The 17,588-nt window shown below is 39.2% G+C and overlaps 2 protein-coding genes across 5 annotated transcripts in view; one reads left to right on the forward strand and one right to left on the reverse strand.

The window, feature by feature from the left end:
* Nucleotides 1–17,588, reverse strand: part of MAP3K20 (mitogen-activated protein kinase kinase kinase 20) — a 164,348-nt gene that overhangs the window by 130,607 nt on the left and 16,153 nt on the right. The window lies entirely within an intron of this gene.
* Nucleotides 10,789–13,168, forward strand: LOC133050789 (large ribosomal subunit protein uL23-like). Its single transcript, XM_061135037.1, has one exon. The coding sequence runs from the start codon at nucleotides 12,676–12,678 to the stop codon at nucleotides 13,132–13,134; it is 459 nt and encodes a 152-aa protein (XP_060991020.1). The 5' UTR covers nucleotides 10,789–12,675; the 3' UTR covers nucleotides 13,135–13,168.

The following is a 17,588-nucleotide window of genomic DNA, read 5'->3' on the forward strand; positions in this document are numbered from 1 at the left end:
AATTCATATAAAATTTTATCTTTTTATTGTTACAAACCATCATTTTTTAAAAACTTTCTTATCAATCAAACAAAAAAATTAAATACATCAATGCATTCAACACTTCTTATAATTTGGGGGAATCTTCCAAAAGACATGGGAGAAGCCTTTACATGGAATGGAAATGTCTGCAAATATAATATTCTACTATGCATAAAATGTTATGTGTTTTATTTCTTTTGTTATCATAAAAGCAAAGAAGTAAAAACAAGAGGAGTATGCACTGTCTGATTGTTCCAGAATCTCCAAAGGAAAAAAAAAATTTTTTTTCAGAGTAGTCTTAGAGACACAGAGACAATTGAGGACAAGAGAGAGAACTTCATGTGGAAAAAGAAAATGGAAAAGAAACAGAGAGTGATCTTTTCATTATCACTGTTCTTGGGTTGTCTCATTCTTCTAGTGCCACATAGGACAGAAACAAAAGAGCCATTCCATTAACACTTTGTCACATTAAAATAATCATCTATGTCTATGGTTCAGGGAAATAAATGGAGATAAGGAAATATTGCTATCAAGTCAGAAATAATTCAGGAAATATGATATTTGTACTTTGCAAAGCTACTTCTTGCTTAAACATATATTTTAGCTCATGTCTTTTACATTTTGTGGTTCTTAAAAAAGGATTTATTTTTACTTATTTATTTGGCTGCACCTGGTCTCAGCTGCAGGGTGTGGAAACTTAAGACACTTCTTTGGGGTATGTGGGATCTTTAGTTGCAGGATGTGGAATCTAGATCCCTGACCAGGGATTGAATCTGAGCCCCCTTCACTGGGAACGCAGAGTCTTAGTTGCTGGACCACTAGGGAAGTTCCTACATTTTGCGTTTCTGGATTGGTGCTTTCCATTTCTGTGTTAAAAGTCCATTCCAAGAACACAGTTCAGTATGTTTTATTAGGAAAAAAATCAATGAGGAAGTTTAAAAATTTATGAGAACATATCCCTTCTCCATAAGAGGAACTCTTTGCATTCTTAAGAGATTCAGCTTAACATTCCTTAGTCCTTCAAGATACACTTCACAGGGACTTCCTTCCCTGATGGCCCAGTGGCTGGGACTCCATGCTCCCAATGCCGAGGGGCCCAGGTTCAATCCCTGTTAGGGAACTAGATCCCACATGCCACAACTAAAGATCCTATGAGCTGCAACTAAATAAATAAATATTAAAAAAAAAAAAAAAAAGATACACTTCACAGATAAATTTTTTAAAAGACCAATTTCTTATTTTATTGATTGCATTGTTAAATACCATTGAAAATTGCACCTTACTGAATGAGACATAATTATAAAATTATAATACTGATCTTTACTAAATCTTCTAGAATTAGTACTCCCATATGAACCTTGCCATCATCAAGGAAGTCATCAGTGTCACGACTCAACAACAGGGACCCAGCTTGCTTCTTTTTCAAGGAAGCTAAAATCTGGATTTTCACATAAAATCAATTAAGTTTTAAATGTTGACAATAAACTTTTTAAAATTAAAGTACTGTGTGTATCAAACACAGAATATCTGCAGCACAGAAACAGCCATGAACTACCAGTTGGTAACACGTTTAATAATGATAACCCTGATGGACAAGCACACAGCTGTACACAGTGGAGCCACCCTCTCCACCTCCCTAGCTCCTTCCACTTCCTACTGTGTGATGCCTGGCTCACTTCCCTCCTTCAAATTAGATTACCATATGCAGATTCTGCAGTTTACAGCCCTGATTTAAAACTACAGGCCTTCCTTGCAATTCCCATTAGTTGGGTCCTCAGTGTTGTAAACATTCGTCCCCTGATGGAAGGTTTAATTTTTGACACAGTCAAATTATTAAAACTAAACCTGCAAATACATATGTTAATATCATTTGCCCATTAAGGAAATAGTGAGCACAGAGCAAGGTGATGCACAAATGCACAAAGCCATTGTCTTGAAGGAATAGGTCAAGGAGATAAGAACAAAGGGATTTAACAGGATTAAAGAGGTGAACACTGAAATAAATGCAATGGGAAACCTGCAGGCCAGGAGGCAAACGAATCCAAAGCGGGGTGCTGAGTTTGGAGAATAAAGGCTAGATGCCGTGATAAGGATGAAGAAAAGCAGAGCAGCTGGAAGACTGGGTTAAATAAATTATGGGCAGAGAAGGGAAACTCAGGCTTGCTGTTTTGAAGGTAGAGAAGTTCTAAGCTGAGGTTTTACCCATAAGTAGCTGAAGGGAAGCAGAGCTAAAAGTCATGTAAGTGGTAGTGACAGAAGTCTGCAGTTGGCTCAGGGGTCCTTAAAGTGGATGTCAAATTCACTCAGGATGGTTGACGGTCGAAGTCAGGACAGAAAACAGTAAGTGAGGCAGGCACTGAAATCAAGGAAGACAGGGATGTGTGCAAGATGAAGTGGCTTAAGTAAGTTGTATGGAGAGCGAGTCAGTGACGGTGATAGCAAATGCAAAAGCAGGCTGATTTTCTTACATGGCTTAGAGACCAATTCAGTCAGAGAGGACACCACTTACTTTGATTTATAAGTTGTATAAAAAAAGGACTTTGTTTCTTTTTAAAGTTAAAAGGTTATTAATTTCCTTCTCATGCCTTACTTATTACTGAATCAAACTAATATCTTAAAAGGAAGCAGATTACCAAACATTCCTTTAGAGGAGACAAATATATCACATCACACCCCACCCCACCTATCTCCATGACTATATTTCCTAATACAAGACGATAAGAGAGATATTTACCAGATCAAATGACTAAAACTGAAAGGTAGTTTTCATTAAGGAAAAAAATTCTAAAGTGTGCTTCTGAAAATATATTATAGAAGCATCTTATGAGCACAGACTATTCCTAGGTGCGTTGAAAGAACTGTACGGATGGACCTGAAAAGAGAGGAAAGGTTTTTGTCTGTAGACACCAATAGCGGCACGCTCCCCACACGTCTGGCTCTGAGTGCCCTTATCTGAGGCTGACAGGGTCACAGGATAGTCTGTCTCTAAACTCTTCTCTGAATGGAAGAGTTAATGGAGAATCAGCCTCCCTTCCTTGCAGGCCCTGCTAAGATAAACAGGTGTGAAATGTTTTTCTCTGTTTATATACAGTTCTTAAAAAGGAAAATTTTGTCCTCACTCATTCTGTGGGTTAACTCATGGCTCCCACTCATGGGAGTGGGTAAACATTCCAGAACCTTTATGCGTTTGCTAAAACTTAAAAACAAAAAAACAAAAAAACACCATAATAAAGGAAAAGACACATTGCAAATGCCACCCAAGTACTGGTTCTGTGTTCTTTACACGCTTTCACCTACAGAACTCATACAGATTTCTTCCCCTTATAATTACCAACTCTGGAGCAAGCTAGAAACAAAGGAAAAATTCTAAAGCCCTATTGGTTAGTAACCACGTGTTCTATTGTCTTCCTAAAGAATACTAAAAGATTAAGACGGCAAGTCCAGATAAACGTACATTTAACTTAAAATGTCTGCAGTGTTTCTTCGTCTACCAACTAAGAGCTGGAGAGACTTCTAAGTAGAATTCATGTTTAGTTTATACCACGTGCATGCAGAACTTCATGACAGCAAAGAAATCAAGGGAAAAAGGTTAATATAAACAGAAAGATTAAAATTGGGGGCCATCGGGAATTCCCTGGCAGTCCAGGGATTAAGACTCTGTGGTTTCACTGCCAAGGGCCTAGTTTGATCCCTGGTCTGGGAACTAAGGGGGCTTCCCAGGTGGCACAATGTTAAAGAAGCCTCCTGCCAAAGCAGGAGAAGCAAGATACACAGGTTCAATCCCTGGGTCGGGAAGATCCGCTGGAGAAGGGAATGGCAACCGGCTCTAGTATTCCTGCCTGACCAATCCTATGGACAGGGAAGCTTGGCAGGCTACAGTTCATGGGGTCACAAGGAGTTGGACACAACTGGGCATCTGAGCCCAGCACAGGACAACACTGGGAGCTAAGATCCCACAAACCATGCAGCACGGGAGAAAAACCTTCCATGTACCATCAGTGATACTCTAGGGGAGCTGAAGCGGAAAACATCAAAAGTATATGAGTATACTTTCAAGGTACTCCGCATGATCTAAAACTAAACAGCGGGTGAATCACCCATGTGTACAAAGCTGCCAAATCACAGAGATGTTTTCCCTGTCTCCATGCTTTTAGTTAGCTCTGTTTGTTTGGGGTTTTTTTCTGATTATAAAAGTAGCATATCCTCACTGTTTCCCATTTTTTGTGGCCATATACAATGTTAACACATATGGTCATAGTTTAGTTGCTAAGTCATGTCTGACTCTTGCCCAATGGACTGTAGCTCACCAGCCTCCTCTGTCCATGGAATTCTCCAGGCAAGAATACTGGAGTGGTTGCTATTTTCTTCTCCAGGGGATTTTCCTGACCCAGGGGTCAAACTCCGGTCTCCTGCATTGTAGGTGGTCTCTTGCATTGCAGGCCAATTCTTTACCAAAGCCCTTAACATGTGCCCTTTTCCAATCATTTCCTTAGAACAAATTCTTAAAAGTGATGGATCAAATGGCATTTTATTTGAAGCCCTTAACACATATGCATGTGCCCTTTTCCAACCATTTCTTTAGAACAAATTCTTAAAAGAGATAGATCAAATGGCATTTCATTTAAAGACTTTTGTCAGTCTCCTAAACTGCCCTCCAGCAGGTGATGCCATCTCAGACTTCCATGGAAAGTCGAAGCTTCCCTTAACTCTCCCTCACCTTCTGACAGGAGCTGGCTCTCTTCTGCATCCCTCCCCATGGTAGCTAGTCTGTCTCTTTCAGTACTTGCTCCTTGGGGCCTGGAGGGGAGCAAGGCGTCCTCCCGGCTTCTCATGACTGCTTCCAGACAGCTCTCCCTCCCATCCCTAAAAGCTGAATCTGTCATTAGATTGCATCATCCATTATCCTTTACAGTTGTCAGCATACACTAACTCCAGACAGTGCCCCTTCATTGCCTGATGATTTCAGCTCCTAGCTCACTGCCATTTTCTCCAATTACAATTCCTGTCTCATACTGTAGGAATGCTTACACGCACATAAACGAGCCTCGGACACTTGTCCTCTCAAGTCCTTGAACTCAGCTGCAACAATCTAATCCTTCATCACACCTCAGTGGTGCATTCCTTTGGTCACACCCTAGACCCTGCATGACCAGTAACTTCATCCTCCGTAATCTGATATCGACCCATCCCACTCTTAGATTTCCCTCTCCTTCTTTCCAGTAGCTGGACTCCAACAATCTCCTGGCCTATACCTTTTCATGCCACTCCCTTCCCAGAGGGGCTTCCCAGGTGGCACAAGTGGTAAAGAACCCATCTCCCCATGCCTGAGACACAAGAGATGTGGGTTTGATCCCTGGGTTGGGAAGATCCCCTGGAGGAGGGCATGGCAACCCACTCCAGTATTCTCGCCTGGAAAATCCTGTGGACAGAGGAGCCTGGCGGGCTGCAGTCCATAGGGTTGCAAAGAGTCAGATGTGACTGAAGCAACTTAGCACGCATGCCCTTGCCAGAGGTCTTCCTTCTTCTCTTCCCCTCACTTAAAAGACAATTCACAGAATCCTTCCCTTAAATCCATCCTCAACTCCTCTATCCTGTTTTCACTTCACTGTACTCAGGGAAACTGCAACCCTGAATAATTCCATGCTTTATCTACTCCACTCCTGTACCTGCAGAGCTGAATATGGTTGCAGAAAACACACATCCTTATCGCTGCTCAGTAACCAACAATATTTCTCCAGTTCAGTGGTTCTCAAATTTTGGGCATATAGACACTTAACTGTTCCAGCACCATCTATTGAAAATATGATCCTTTCATCTTCTCATCCTCATCTGAATTGCCTTGGGACCTCTGTCAAAAAGCCACTGACCAAATATGTATGGGTCCATGTCTAGACTCTCTGTTCTGCCTTGATGATCCATCCATACATCTTGACACCATATAATGTGGCTAACTGTAGCCTTATAATAAGTACTGACATAAAGAAGTAGTATAAGTCCTCCAACACTGTCCTCTTTTCCAAAATTGTTTTGGCTCTTCCAGGCCCTTCACATTTCCACATATGTTTTACAAGCTGCTTATCAATTTCTAAAAAAAGCTGGTTGGTGTTATGATTGGGGTTGTACTGAATATACAAATCAATTTCAGGAGAACTGACATCTTGATAACATATATTCTAACCTATAAACATAGCATATCTCTCCATTTATTACATCTTCTCTCATTCCTCTCAGCAATGTTTTATCGTTTTCAGCATAAAGACACTGCACAATTCTTTTGTTAAATGTATCCCTTAGCATTTCTTTTTTTTTTTTTATAAATAAAACTTCATATTTTAGTTGGGGTACATAATATAAAACTTACTATTTTAATCATTTTAAGTGTATGATGCATTAAGTGCATTCACACTGTTGTGCAATCATCACCATTAATCAATCTCCAGAATTTATTATCGTCCTAAATAGAAACTCTGTATCAATTAAACAATTCCCCATTCTCCACAGCTGCTATTAACAGTAACCGCTATTCTACTTTCTGTATCTGAGTTTGCCTAGTTTAAGTATCTCATGTAAGTAAAAATCACACAATATCTGTCCTTTTGTGTTTGGCTTATTTCACTTAGCATACTGTTTTCACAGTTCATCCATGTTGTAGCATGTATCAGACTCACACTCCTCTTAAAGGAATGAGGAGTGTAATTTCAGTTAATTATACACCGTATTTTGTTTACCTATTCACCTGTCAACGGACATTTGGGTTATTTCCAACTGTTTCATATTTTTATTGCATTGTAAATGGTACTTTTTAGATGGTTAATTCCTTCCCTAGTTCACTGCCTGTATCAAAAAGGTTCTCTTGATCTGCTCTCACAAACCTGCTCCACCCATGATCTTGCCCATCTCCCAAGATGGCAAATACATCTTTCCATCACCTCGGTGCAAAACCTGTGAGACGTCCTTGAGCCTGCTTTCACATAGCATGTCCAATGAGTGAGCAAATCTGGCTAGAACTACCTTTAAAATACCCCACAAATGCAACTTCTTTCTGCCTCCAATGCAACCTTCCTGGGCCCAGCCACAAACATCTCTTGTCTGGATTATAATCCCAACTGGTCTTTCTGTCCCTGCCTCTGCCCCCTATAGTCTTATCTCAACAAAGTATCCAGAGTGGTCATATCAAAACATTAGTCATTTCACTTCTCTACTCCAAAGCACTGGTTGCTCACCAATTCCTCCTAATTGGAATCAGAAGCTCTTACAATTGACTGCAGGCCCTATCTTGTTTGGCCTTTTTACCTCTCTGGCCCCATTTCTTGTTTCTTCCCTCTCACTCACTCCACTCTAGGCACCGTGGCCTCCCTGCTATGCCCCAACACACCAGGCACGCTCCCACCTGGCATCTGCGTGTTCCCTCTGCCCGGACTGTTTTACTTCCATGTAAGTATATGGCTCCCCTTCTTACTTCAAGCGTTTACTCAAAGACCACCTTCCCAAGTAGGCCTACCCAGATCAGCCCCTATAAACTGGCAACACTGGCCCCCTGCTGGCGCTCCTGATTCCCCTTAGTCTGCTCTATGTTATTCTTTACTTTTTTGATATAAATTTTTTACTTTGGAATAATTTTAGATTTATAGGAAACTTAAGAAGATAATGCAGATCATTCTTCTCACCCTGTCTCCCCTAATTTCAACATGCTGCATTACCAGGGAACATTAATCTGAACTAAGAAACTGTATTAAGTTACTATTAACTAAACTCCAGACTTCATCTGGATTTCACCATTTTTTACACTGATGTCTTTTTTTCTTTCCTGTTCTAGAATCCATTTCAGGATATAACATCATGTTTGGTCATCATGCCTCAATCTCTTTTGGACTGTGACAGTTTCACGGTCTTTGTTTCTCAAGATCTTAGTAACGTTGAAGAGTAATGGCCAGGTATTTTATAGAATGTCCATCAATTTGGGTTTATCTGTTATTTCCCTCATGACTAGACTGGGGTTATGGGTTTGAAGGGAAGAGGAGAAGAGAGATGAAGTGGTTTTCTCATCATATCTTTTTGGAGACAGGTTACCATGTGACTTAACACTAGTGCTATTAACCCTGATCACATGGTTAAGGTGATGTTTTCAAGATTTGTCCATTATAAAGTTACTGACTTTTCTTTTTCTATGCTCTAGTCTTTGGAAGTGAGTCACCAAGTTCAGCCCATATTTAAGAAAGATAAAGATCTTTATAATGTTTTAATATACTCTTTAGTTGGGGCTTCCCAGGTGGTGCTAGTAAAGAACCTGCCTGCCAAGGCAGGAGACGAGAGAGACACAGGTTCGATCCCTGGGCCAGGAAGATCCCCTGGAGGAGGGCAGGGCAATCCATTCCAGTATTCTTACCTGGAGAATCCGATGGACCGAAGAGACTGGTGGGCTACAGTCCACGGGGTCACAAACAGTCAGGCACAACTGAAGCGACTAACCATGCACATACATCTTAAGACAGAATCTACAACTATAGTCAGAATAACAAAAGCAATTGTTTCCCCACTAAAGGAAGCACTGTTCTATACGTTTTTAAAATACAGCAAGTTAAACTGATTTTATTCATTAATTGCTTAATATAATCTGTCTTCCAAAGCAGACCGGCTGTGTAGTCCCCTTCTTGAGCAAAGCCTACACAAACACTCACCAGACATTTCCATCCTTATCAGTGTAACTGCTGTCATGTAGCTAATTTTACCAAGCGCTATTCTCCTGAAGAATAGTATCAGGGATAGGAGTCATATTGTCAAGTCATTAAGATTCCGATAGCCTCATTTCATTTAGGACACCTTAATTTTTCTCAGGTCATGAATCATGAACATCTGGTATTAACACAGCTAAGAAAAAGCATCTTGGATTCCTTTCTTGGAAAACATGTTAAAAACAACAAACCAGGTAAGAACCATGGCCAGGAAAATCCTGCCTAACTGCCGCAGAGCAGAACCTTTCATTCAAAGACAAACTAATTTATTAAGAATTCAAAAAATCAGCCAAACATGGAGAAGAAGAGGCGAGGGATGAAGCAGAGGAGGAATGCAGGCTGTTCTTTTCTGTAGATTCAGGAAGAGCAAAACTTTTCTGAAAATCTTGCACAAGAAGAGAAAGCTGAGATGTGATCACAAGGTTTATTTCTTTATTTATTCCCTAAGCATGTCTTAATTATTTATGGTGGGCTGGGTACAATGCAGAGTTTAAAAAAAAAATCAATCAGATACAGATCCTGTGCTCAAGATTTAGACACATGAAAGGAAGAGGGTAAGATTTGTTCTGTATGGCCCCAGAGAAAGAGACCACTATCTATGGCTGGAAGTTACATTAGAAAGAATAAGAATTAAACTGCTCCAAAATTGAAAAGCCTGCATCGCACATGTCATCAGTGGCAGCAATCAGACAGAAACCAGTTGTCCTAACGAGGAGCAGGAATCAAGCATAAATGAAAAAAAGCTGATATGATGATCTCTGTCTTAGGGACTTTCCTGTGAGTGACTTCTCGCCTTCACTAGAAAGCAGAGAAGAAAATTCTAGGCATCTTTCTAATACCCAAGTGCTACAATTCTATTCTGAAGACTCAGATCCAATCATATTGATTTAAAAACTATCTGAAATATTCACAAGTATTTCAGATAGTTTTGTAAATATTTGTGAATATTCCCTTGTGAATATTTCAGATAGTTTTAAAATCTCCAATTTTTCAGTTTTTAAATTGTTCTCTCTATATTAGGCTTTGTGTTTCTCAAAAATTAAATTTGTCCTTCATATTCTTTTTCTTCTAGCAGCAAGGGCCAAGGTTTGTATAGCACTAGTCAGTCAGGATCTAACAGCTTTACTGGAACACATTCACTGGTTTGATTTCAGCTCAATACTTAGAACATGGCTGGAGAAAAATTATTAACTGAAATGTTTATTGCCTAGTATACTGAGATCAACAATAACTTTAAGGAAAAGCCGAAATAACTGTTATAACAATGATACATATGGCAAATCAAAAATAACCTCCACGTGCAAGTAAATATGTAATCTGACAAAATTCTGAAAGCATTTTTAAAAATTTAAATGACTCAGAAGCAAAAAGAAAAAGAATGGGGGCTTTTGATTGCAAAAAGACTTTTATAGTCAAATCAATGATCTGAAATATCATAGAGTGATGTTTGTCTTAATGTAACTGCATTTCACATAACACAGTAAGAAAGTTATTTGTAATTCAGGTAACTTTCTAAAGTCCTCTTGGTCCCAGGAGAAGCCATTCTTGTAGCTTTTCCTCACTGTAAGTTTACCTCTCCAAAAGGTTTGTGTTAGGTTCTGACATATCAGTAGTGCCATGCTTACTCATTTAAGTTACATATTTGTTCAACATGTGTCCAATTTTCTGTATCTCTTCATAGTGAGAGTTGGACTGTGAAGAAAGCTGAGTGCCGAAAAATTGATGCTTTTGAACTATGGTGTTGGAGAAGACTCTCAAGAGTACCTTAGACTGCAAGGAGATCCAACCAGTCCATCCTAAAGGAGATCAGTCCTGGGTGTTCATTGGAAGGACTGATGCTGAAGCTGAAACTCCAATATTTTGGCCACCTCATGCGAAGAGTTGACTCGTTGGAAAAGACCCTGATGCTGGGAGGGATTGGGGCCAGGAGGAGAAGGGGATGACAGAGGATGAGATGGCTAGATGGCATCACAGCCTCGATGGGCATGAGTTTGAGTAAACTCCAGGAGTTTGTGCTGGACAGGGAGGCCTGGCGTGCTGCGATTCATGGGGTCGCAAAGAGTCGGACATGACTGAGCAACTGAACTGAACTGAATAGCGGTTCACTTTGGGGTGTCTTATATTATAAGCTCCCACTAACAGAAACATCTCATAGAAAACAGCTGAGTGAGGATAGTTGTTTTATATATACCTCTGGAGTGGTGACTGCATAATGATCAAATACAGTAATTCATTATTCCATTATTTAAAATTGCTTATTCTTTAATTCAAAGTGATGACTTATGTATGTAGTACAAAGTCAAAGCATGGCACAGTGAAATGTTTAAAATTCCCTGAGCGAAAATGGCATGCATGCCAGTCTAAAAAAGGTACCAAAGCAAAGGCATTTATAAAAACAAGCTAATAGCTAAGAGTACTGTTACTATGTAGCTAAATGAGAGTGGTACAGTTGATACAGTGAAAACAGATGTGCTCTATCTTCTTCACAGCTCAAGGAGTAAAGGAGGAAAATGCAGACATATCCATACAGGATGAATGAGAGGGATGTCTACAGTGATATGATTTGATCCCAATACAAAGGAACAGATGCTTGGCTCTGAGCAAGGCACAGTGTCAGGTGCTGTGAGACAGGCAAGGGTGCTGTCTATATTAGCCAGGTTACTCAACCTCTCTGAGTCTTGATTTCTGATCCATCAAATGGAGGTTATAATCTTGTAATGCAACTGTGCAGAGGAAGAGGGAGTGATGGAAAGCCCCTAAGCAAGTCACCACTCGTAGTGGTAGCTGTACTTGGTACAGCGATGATGAGCAGGTTGGTGGCAGCATCAGTGACAAAGGCGATGGCTTTTCTTGCCCTCAGAGAGTTCCCACCAGAGATGGTGAATACACAGCATATACATGCTGGCCGTTCCACATCCACGCTAAACCTTGGCACAGCTCTTTCCTGCAGACTGTGAATGCAGCCTCTGACCCTTTCTCAACAGAAGTTCTAGGAACCAACAAAGTTGAAGTTTTTACAAAACAGGACACGTGTCTGCTATTCTGACTTCACAGCATGGTTGTAAAGCTACAACAGACAGTGAACAGTGACCCAAGTCTTCCTTGGTGTCAGGCACTCTTCTAGATACATTAAGTCAACTAATCCTCTCGACAACTCTGGGATGGAGGTACGGTCTTGGTCCCACTTTTCAGATGAGAAGACATGTTCATGTGAAAAGTTAAGTGGCAGTCCCTTACAGTAATTCTAGAGTCACAAGGCAGTTTTATTTACATGTTGGATTAGCACATGAGCATTAATTGGTATAAATTCAAAAGAAAAAGAGAAAAACTATGATTGCAGGACCTGAGAATGTTTCACAGAGAAGGAAGAAATGAAAGCTGAAGAATGAGTAGGACCTGCTCAGGCAGAGAAGACAAAGGTATTAGAGGTGAGGGAAAGAATGCAGATGAGGTTACAGAAATGGAAAAGCAGGACAGAAGAACAGTTGGATGGTGGGGTAGAGGTGGTTTCAGGTCAGAAAATTAAAGACAAGGCTTGAAGGTCAGATGAGGACCCAAGTGGAAAAGGTTTGGAATCTGAAGGTGTTTGCCTGAGGTTCACATCTGTTTGATGTTCCTAAGACTGCCTTGAGTTCATCATGTCCAATGACATTGCCGAGCAGGGCCTGTGCACAGGTGGTTCACCTGAGCATGGTGAATTAAGGGTCTCAAAAGCCTCCAACAACAATCTCTCCATCACGAGTTGCACAAGGTGCCTAAAATTCCAAACTGGAGTTAACATACTGATGGCCTGCACCTGACATGATTGGCCAGGTACAACCTAAAGTTCCAACAGCATCAGAAACATGTGGGAAGCCCGTTAGAACACAGATTGCCAGGCCCCAGGCCCCCATGACTCAGTAGGGGCCTGACTTGCCTTTTCATGAAGATGGTGCTGAAGGCGAGGAAGGAAGCCCCTGCCCCTCCTAAAGCTGAAGCCAAGGCAAAGGCTTTGAAGGCCAAGAAAGCAGTGTTGAAAGGTGTCCACAGTCACAAGAAAAAGAAGATCCAGATGTCACCCACTTTCCGGCAGCCCAAAACATTGCGGCTCAGGAGGCAGCCCAAATATCCTCGGAAGAGCACCCCTAGGAGAAACAAACTTGACCACTATGCCATCATCAAACTCCCCCTCACCACCGAGCCAGCCATAAAGAAAATAGAAGACAACAACACCCTGGTATTCATTGTGGATGTCAAGGCCAACAAGCACCAAATTAAACAGGCTGTGAAGAAGCTCTATGACATTGATGTGGCTAAGGTCAATACTCTGATCAGGCCTGATGTTCAACTGGCTCCTGACTATGATGCTTTGGATGTTGCCAACAAAACTGGGATCATCTAAACTGAGTCCAGCTGGCTAATTCCAAATATAAAAGTTTTCACTATGTGAAAAAAAAAAAAGTCCAAGAATTTGCATCTGTAACAAATATCCAAGTGATGCTTGATGTTACTGGTCCAGGGGCCACACTTTGAGAACCACTGACCTAAAAGAATAGACTGCAGAATGGGTAAATTCTGATTGGAGACAGAAAAATCCTGGGTGGGGTTATCTTAAATAATAACTCACAAAAGGACTTCTGAATGAAAAGGAGACTAGTTATATGAAGATACTGTAACAGATAAGTAAGGCACTAAGAATTTGGGCATTTGAAAACAGCAACTTAAAATGGTAACTCTGGCATCTTTAAGTCCACCCTCTTGATGTTTAAAAATACCAAGTGGCAATTCTTGAGCATCATTTTGGACAAATTATCACAGAAACGACACCATAACTCAAGGGCAGTTTATCAAGTATCCAAGATGTTTAATTTTTGTTTGTATTGGTCCCACCAATACACTGACATGCTGAGAGGATTTACAAAGAAAGTAAATAGTGTTATTCTTCTTTATTGTGCTCAGGGATAGGGGAAAATAGTAAAATAGCATTCCTACAATTAAGTAAATCCAAATAATTCTTTCACTAAAAAGTCAGCTGAAATGAATGAAATGAAATGAAAGTCACTCAGTTGTGTCTGACTCTTACAACTCCATGGACTGTAGTCCACCAGGCTCCTCTGTCCATCGGATTCTCCAGGCAAGAATACTGGAGTGGGTTGCCATTTCCTTCTCCAGGGGATCTTCTTGACCCAGGTATCTAACTTGAGTCTCCTGCATTGCAGGCAGATTCTTTACCGACTGAGCTATGAGAGAAGCCCAAAAAGTCAGCTACAGAGCTGCAAAGAAGAGGAAAAAGGGTCTCTCAAGAGTTAATAAGATGGCAACAACATTAGCTAGCCTTCTATGAATCACTAAATGCTTTCATGTTGATAAAAATCTATATAATCAAAGCTCTTATTTTTACTAAAGTTCCGTCTGAGTTCTGTGTCAATTTCTACTGCATTTTCTATCTCACACCAGTATTTCCCCCTTTATATAAAAAGTTATTGAGAGTTCCTGTTCTTATGAGCAGTTTTTATATTTTGATCTTTTCTCTCTACCTATAAATACTTATACTGTGGGAAAGTTTTGAATCTTGAATTTATCTGGCTTTCAATATTTCTACAACAGTAAAGGGGCTTCCCAGGTGGCTGAGTGGTAAAGAATCTGCCTGCCAATGCCGGAGAAGCAGATTTGATCTCTGAGTCGGGAAGATCCCCTGGAGGAGGAAAGAGCAAACTACTCCAGTACTCTTGTGGAGATAATCCCATGGCCAGAGAATACTGGCAGGCTACTGTCTATGAGTTTGCAAAGAGTTGGACACAACTCAAGTGACTGAGCATGCACGCACACAGAATAGTCAAGTAGGAAAAAAATTTTTTTAATAAAGGAAGTGGGGTTTTATAAAAGGCAAGGCAATTGAAGTAAGGGTCTCATATTTCAGCTTTTGAGGATTCTGCTTCCTTTTTATTCTTTTGGGGAAGAATGTTTCCTTCAAATCTTATACTTAAATCTGATTCCCTACTTTGGTTTAAATATCAATAGATTACAAATGCTTGCAGGCTTCATCTCTCAGAAAGGAAAAAAGTGCCAGGTACAGACTTGTCTGGTTCACACTGTGAAGATGATGAACCACTAGTGTAGAGGCTGCTCTCCTCTGGGTCGGGGGTTGGAAAGAGGACACTGGGATCCATGGTGCCTTCCTCTGTCCTCTCCACTCCTTGCTTTAATTTCTGCCTAAGCAGTTTGGTTTGATCTCAGCTCATTGGGAATTTACCAAAAAGATACAGTAATGACTTCTTTTCTTACCTTTGGCATATGAGCTTAAGATCATACTATTTTTTCCTATTGAAAAGTTTTTTAACAAAAATAAACAGCACTCTATAAGTAAATTTGCAACTAATAAACTAAATTACCACTGAAAATCCTATAGCACTGCTATGAGACAGCAAGGAGAAGTGAACATTAAACATTTAAAAAGCACATACGGAGACTGGAAAATTTGTGAGTCATGACGGACTAAAGTGGCTTATAAAAAACTTAATTCACTTGAACATCCTTAGAAAGTGACAAAGGTTGTCAGAACTATGACTTTTTTTGAGTTGTTTTCTGTAAAAATTGGGGTTACACTGTGTTTACATTTGTCAAGACATAGTGATATGTGTATTTCAGTGTATGCAAATTTTATCTCAAAAGAAAACAAGCCTGCAAACACATAATAACTCTGGTAATAATATACACACTAAAATATTTAAAGCAAACGATTGACACCTGCAACTCATCTTGAAATGCATCAAAATGGACTGATGGGTGGAAGAATACACAGACACACATATGATAAAGCAAGTATTTACGCTAATAACAGATCCTACAGGGTAGACATAGATGTTCAATTTCACCCTTTTAACTTTTCTTTACGTTTGAAAATTTTCATAATAAAATGTTGGGGGGAAAAAGAAATATGAAATCAGCATAGAAAAATACGAAAAACAAAAGGAAAGTATAATAAAAATACCACAGAGACACCAAGAAGACACCTGGATGATAGTATATATGTTGTTACTTGTTTTTACCACTTAGCAATATATTATGAGTATTTTCCTAGCTTTTTAAGTAGTCTTCCAAATGCAATGGAATTTCACTATACAGATGTAGCATAATTTTCTTCATATTTATGTATAATTGACAAGTAGAACTGTAATATCTTTAAAGTATACAACATGATGATTTCAATATACGTTATGTACTGTATAGTGTGATATGACTTCCATGATCATGTTAATTAACACAATCATCACCTTTCACATTTTTGGGGGAGGAAGGATAAGAATGTAGCATAATTTAAAAGATAATTTGTTGGAAACACTTGAATTGTTTCCAATTCTTTATTATTTATTTGAGATAAGCAACTTATTAGATCCTTCTTCCTGCATATCTCAAATTATTTCCTCAGGATAAAGTCCTCAAAGTAAAATTTCTGGCTCAAAGGAAGGAAACATTTTAAGATTTTTTATTTGCTAAACTTTTCTCCAAAACATATATCAATTTACATTTCTAATAGGAGTGTATCACAGCTCATAACTATCCAGATGTATGATATTTTAATTGTAATTAAATGCTTCATAAATAAAAGTTATCTATGACCATTTGTTCTCCTAAAAGGACAAAGGCTCCTTTTTAAACAGTCTACAATAAGCAAACCTGTTAGCCAAATCTAGGTTTCTGAATATCATACTCCCAAATCAGGTACCCTGAATCAGGGCTTCCTGAAGAAATGGCTGACTCCAGGAATGGAACTAACTGAGCCTGGAGCATCTTTTCATGCCAGGGAGTAAGGAAAGGCTAAAAAAATGATGGAGACACATCAGAAGGACATAGGAGCCAAATTGAAGGGACTCTTACTTGCTAAATCGGGAACAGTTTAAGCATGAAAGTGAATAACAATAGTAGTTAACTGTAACATTCCGAATTCGAAAAAGAATCCTTAAGTCTATAATGAAACAATAAAAAAATGGATCAATACAATAAATAAATAAATGAATCAATAAACAAGTGAAGAAAGGCTCTCATTTATGCTAGAACTTTTGCTTTCTACACTGTAACTGTCATAGTAATATTTGATTCAAACAAGAGTCACCAATGGATGCTAAAGACATTGGGTAATATTTGTTGAGGGAAGATATTTACATAACCTCAAAGTATCTACCAATATCTTAATTATTAATTATGAAGAGAAAACAGGTATTTTTACTGGGAAGAAATTGGGTGAGCCTCTCTTAATAAAGGATTCATAATTAATGTCACCAAAAATGGGACAAACTGACATAATAGGTCTTCCATTAAGATATGCCAAGGACACATGTCGTTATATAGCATTCCTACCAAAACTACATAACCTTAAACTAGGCGAGAGGGAAGGGAAATCAGATTAACCCCAAATGATGGATATTCTACAAAAACTTCCCAGTACTCTTCAAAAATGTCAAAGTTTAAAAAACAAAGAAAGGCAGAGAAACTGTTGCAGATTAAAGCAGACTAAATAGATATATCACTAAATGCAGTATGTGATTCTGGATTGGGAAAAAAAAATGCCATAAAAAGCCACTATTGGGACAATAGGAAAAATCTGAAAATAGACTTGTATAATAGGTACTATTGAATCAATGTTAAATTTCCGATAGTTGCATTATAGTTGTGTTCTTCAGAGAAGCTAAAGTATTTAGAGATAAAGGTACATAGCATCTGCAATTTACCCTTATGTTCTCTAGAAAATATGTAGGAACACACCTAAATCAATAATATGTACAGAGAAAGGAAATGTTGCAAAATGTTACTTAGCTGTGATTCTAGGGGAAGGATATGCTACAGTTCATGGTACCT

Source organism: Dama dama, chromosome 33 (assembly GCF_033118175.1).
Source record: "Dama dama isolate Ldn47 chromosome 33, ASM3311817v1, whole genome shotgun sequence".
Classification (NCBI taxonomy): domain Eukaryota; kingdom Metazoa; phylum Chordata; class Mammalia; order Artiodactyla; family Cervidae; genus Dama; species Dama dama.